Here is a 4,943-nt window from a genome sequence, read left to right as displayed (position 1 = left end):
TAAAGTGCTTCGTTTTTCTCACAACATATTCATCAGTGGATTCCATTTTCTTAAAATGAGCCCCATGAAGCCTCTTAAAGTTTGGTGTAGTGGCGGCAGTTCTTTTATTGTTCCCAAGTTTGGAAAGCCCATCTGTGCACAGAGATCTTTTTTCTGAAGGTTCCTTTGAATCTTCATTGCCTAAATTCACAAATACAAAATGAATGATAAACTCTTGTTTCCATTAAACTCTGTTGACTTAAATAAGCAAAGATTTAAAAACTGCTAATATTGGTCTTTGGTTAAGGATGGAGCTCAGTAGTTGAACACTTGCCTAGTATGTGCAAGGCCCTGGGTTCTATCCTTAGTACAACAAAGACAAAAACAAGCAAACAAAGGCAGTGAATATATATATATATATTATTATTATTTTAGGTGTATGAATGTATTGCCTGCATTTATGTAAGTGTACCCATGCCATGCAATGGCCATCAGAGGTCAGACGACGGTATCATATCCCTTGGAACTGGAGTTACAGACAGTTGTTAGCTGCCATGTGGGTACTGGGAATCAAACCTGGGTCCTCTGCAAGAGCAGCCAGTGCTTTCAAATGCTGAGCCCCATCTCTCCATCCCCCTCAGTGAAATTGTTTTATGTACTTCTACATGCAATGTGTTGTGATACGTAATTTACCTTGCCTCTCAGAGATATATAACTGAAAAATCAAACTATTTCAACAGCCTATTCAGATAATTATAGTATTCTTTGCACTACTATACTAAGTGGCATTTTCTTAAAGGTTACTTGCAAGACAGAATATGAAAGGACTTTTGTGCTCTGTACATCTGTGTGAGAAAGCTTTTTTTGGTTTTTGTTTGTTGGTTTTGGGTTTTTTTGGTATTTTTGAGACAGGGTCTCCCTATAGCACCAACTGGCCTGGAACTCACTATGTAGACCAGGCTGGCTTCGAACTACCTGCCTGCTCTGCCTCCCAAGTTTTGAGATTAAAGGCATGCACCACCACACCCAGCTCTCTTTGTTTTTTTGAGACAGGGTCTCACAATGTAGCCCAGGCTGGCCTAGAACTCAGAGATAGGCCTGCTTCAGTCTCCCCAGTGCTGGTATTAAAGGTATGCGCCATGCCCAATGAGAAAGCTCTTATTTAAGAAATACACATTCAGGAAGCCAGGAGTGGTGGCACATGCCTGTAATCCCAGCACTTGAGAGATCCAGCCAGGATGAGGGGTTTAAAAACATTCTCAGCTACATAGTAAGTTTGAGGCCAATCTGAACTATATGAAATCCTGCCTCAAAAAACAATCCCTGGGGCTGGAGAGATGATTCAGCTGTTAAGAGCATTGGCTGCTCTTCCAGGGGACCCACGTTTGGTTCCCAGTACCCACATGGCAGCTAACAACCATTTGTAACTCTAGTTCCAGGGGATCCAATGCACTTTTCTGACCTCCACTGGCACTGCATGACACAGGTGAACTTCCATACAAGCAAGTAATACACTCATACATATAAAATAAAAATATTAAAAGAAAACCAACCCCCTAACCCCCCGACAAAAGGTAAGAAATATACATTTAGGAGTAAGGAGGTACACATCTGCAACTTATTTTCAGAGTTCAAGAAAAAATAAAAAACGTATGTGACACATTGTGCTGGATATACTGTCAACTTGACACACCTGAGTAGAGGGAGCCTCAATTGGAGCGTTGCCTCCATTTGACTGGCCTGTGGTCTGCGGGGCAAATTCTTGATTGTTGACTGATGTGGGAGGGCCCAGCCCACAGTGGGTGATGCCACCCCTTAGGCGCGTTGATTGTATTGTATAAGAAAGCAGCTGAGCATGGGCCAGGGGACCAAGCCACTAAGCGTTCCTCATTGGCCATGGCCTGTGCTTCAGCTCCTGCCTCCAGGTTCCTGCCCTGAGTTCCTACCTTGGGCTCCCTCAGTGATGAACTGTGACCAAGGATAAAGCCAAATAAACCCCTTCCTCCCCAAGTTGGTATTGGTCAGCATGTTTTGTCACAACAATTGAAAAGAAGCTAGAACATTATATATATATATATATAATATAGTGTGTGTGTGTGTGTGTGTGTGTGTATGGGCAGAGATAGACTAAGGAGAATAAAGGAGATGAGGGAGAAATCAAGGCAAATGTAACATGTTAATGATTGGGGAATCTGAGTGACATTCAACAGTTAAATCACTCCTGGCAGTCCCTGAAATGGGTTATCACTTCTCAAATCCCTCCTCTCCAAATCCTCTCAAGTTTCAAAGCCCAGGCAGATTTGCCAAGGGAACCTAATACTGAAATACCCTATAGCAACTGGCAGGCTTTCTGAGGGAAAAAAAACAGAGAGCATGAAGTGCTTGTTAGGGCTAGAACAACTGAATTTTCTAGTTTTCTAAAACTTAGCTGAGAAAATTTACGGAAAAGGTTTTTAGGAAGTTAGTGACTAATGATGAAAGAGAGTCTGACTACTGATATATATATATATATATATATATATATATTTATCACACCAGCAGAAATGTAGGCTTTGCAGCTCCCTGTAAATATCCTAGTTAAAGCAAGCAAGCCTTTCTGTCAGTCTCTGGAGTCAGGTAGAGGGGCCAATGAGAAAAAATAAAGAGCTCTCTTGTCACCAAAGAGAGGTTAACCTTCCTAAACTATCCAGAAACTACTCTTACTCTAGTTTCTATAAAGGTTAAGGCTAAGGATGTAGATCAATGACTTGCCTAGCATGCTCAAGTTTCTGCGCTTGATTCCCAATACTGGAAAAAAAGTTAAAATATGACTGGATGGTCTTTGGTATTTGTTTCTAGATTTTCTTTAATTGAAAATATGTCGAAGTTCTATCTGCTGCTATGGGGTGAATTATGGTCCTCCAAAGATAGGCTCAATTCCTAAATTCTAGTACCTATGATGAGAATTTACTTTGGAATAGGGCCTTTAGAGTTGTAATCAAATTGAGGTTTTGGTAGGTAGCAATCCAATATGAGTAGTGTCCTTTGAAGACTTAGATAATCGATCTTTGTACTCTTTTAAAAAAATATTTTTCTTCTATGTGTATGAGTGTTTTGCCTGCATGTGTGCAAGTCCACCCATATTGAATAATGCCCATGGAAGCCAGAGAGGGAATTGGATCCCCCGCAACTGCAGTTATGGACAGGTGTTAGCTGCCAAGAGGGAGCTGGGAACAAAACCTGGGTGCTCTGGAAGAACAGCCAGTGCTCTTAACCACTGAGCCATCTCTCTAGCCCAATCCCAGTATTTTTTTAAAATGTATATTTTATTATTTTTATGTGTATGAGTATATTTCCTGCATGTATGTTAAGTGTACCTGTGTCATGCAACGCCCAGAGAGGTCAGAAAAGGGCATCGAATTCCCCTGGAACTTAGGTTACAGTGGGTTGTTAGTCACCATGTAGGTGCTGGGAATTGAATCTGGGTCCTCTGCAAGAGCTGCCAGTGCTCTTAACCACTGTGTCATCTCTTCAGTTCAAGCCCAGCTCTCTTTAGGGCTGAGGCAGGAAGATTGTGATGAGTTTGAGGTCAGCCTGGGCTACAATATGAGATTCTTTCAGAATAAGTCAAATAAATACACAAGCAGACAAATGTCATGTATTAATAGAGGCAAAGGGCAGAGCAATGTGGCTCCAGGCTAAGAAACAACCATCACAATGTAGAAGATGCAAAGGTGCTCAGTGTCTCAGAAAAGCATAATCTACACTTTGATTTTAGCTTTGTAGCCCCCACCCCTCAACTATACAGCAATCAATTTCTGTTCTAAACTGCCCAGTTTGCACACCTAGGAAACTAATGCACATGCTTCCCCTAGCAGTTTTACTTTGAAAATGTTGTTTGGCATACCATTTACTTTGCTTTTTCCAGAGGAAACTGCACTCTCATCTCTTGGGTTCTGGTCTGGCAGAGAACCTTTGGTAGAAGTTCTGCAGTCTTGGTTTTCCTGCTTTTCCTGATTCTCTAATGCAGTAGGATCACTTATTTTTATTTCTGAATGATCCTCCTACAAAGTTTGAAAGGAAATAAATGATACATAAGAATTTTTTTAAATTTTTTTTTTGGTCTTTTTGAGACAGGGTCTCCCTGTAGCCCCAGCTATCCTGGAACTCGCTACGCAGACCAGGCCTTGAACTCACAGAGATCCACCTGCCTCTGCCTCCAGAGTGCTGGGACTACAGGCATGTGCCACCACCCCCAGCTAGAAGTAATTTCTACAGACAGGTATGAAAACAAAGGTTGGAGAAAGGAGTCAAAAGAATAGAATGAGGCTTCTCCATAGCTGCTTTGTCTGACCCTATGTCAGGAGCCTGATTTTGGAAATAGGAAACACTCAGGACCACTGGAAAGAAGGGGACAATGTGGATGATAAACTAACACTTCTTAAACTGTGGGTCCATGTAACTGAATGTGAGAGGCCATGAAAAATCTGGTTTTTGAAGGTTTCCAAATAAGCAATGCCCTTAAATTAATAAAAAATCCAATGCATGATGAATCCAAAATGCTTCTTGCAGCACTCATTGGGAGTTACACGCTCAACCTCACTGCAGCCTTGGTTCTAAAGAGATGTACACTTACACTGTGTGTGCTACCATGCCTGGCACTGTCAAAAAATACTGCCCGAAAACACCATGGGGGACTAGAGAGATGGCTCCGTGTTTAAGAGCAGATACTGTTCTTCCAGAGGACCTAAATTTGATTCTCAGAACCCATGTTGGCCAGCTCACTTCTGCCTGAAACTTCAGCTCCAGGGAATCCAAAGCCTATAGGTGTGAAAGGCGCCTGCATTCACGTGTACAAAATAAATCTTAGGAAAAAAGAAACATCTTGGCTCTGACTTAAGGCTATTATATGTTAAGAATTGCAGTGTTTGTCTGTCCTGTATATACAAAGTTTTCTACATAATGGTTTAATTACAGAAAGCAAA

At 41.5% G+C, this 4,943-nt stretch overlaps 1 protein-coding gene across 4 annotated transcripts in view; it reads right to left on the bottom strand.

Moving 5' to 3' along the window:
• Nusap1 (nucleolar and spindle associated protein 1) overlaps positions 1 to 4,943 on the bottom strand; it is a 40,997-nt gene that overhangs the window by 21,003 nt on the left and 15,051 nt on the right. For all 4 annotated transcript variants that reach the window (XM_029570240.1, XM_029570241.1, XM_029570242.1 and 1 more), the window contains 2 exons: positions 3,866 to 4,022; positions 82 to 180 (listed from right to left, as the gene is read on the bottom strand). In XM_029570240.1, the coding sequence (XP_029426100.1) occupies positions 82 to 180; positions 3,866 to 4,022 (256 nt within the window). The remainder of the gene's footprint in view (positions 1 to 81; positions 181 to 3,865; positions 4,023 to 4,943) is intronic.

The sequence above is a fragment of the Nannospalax galili genome, unplaced genomic scaffold (genome assembly GCF_000622305.1).
Source record: "Nannospalax galili isolate Female #2095 unplaced genomic scaffold, S.galili_v1.0 scaffold342, whole genome shotgun sequence".
NCBI lineage: Eukaryota > Metazoa > Chordata > Mammalia > Rodentia > Spalacidae > Nannospalax > Nannospalax galili.
Note: the sequence above shows the minus strand (reverse complement) of the source record. Positions and strands in the feature narration are given on the sequence as shown.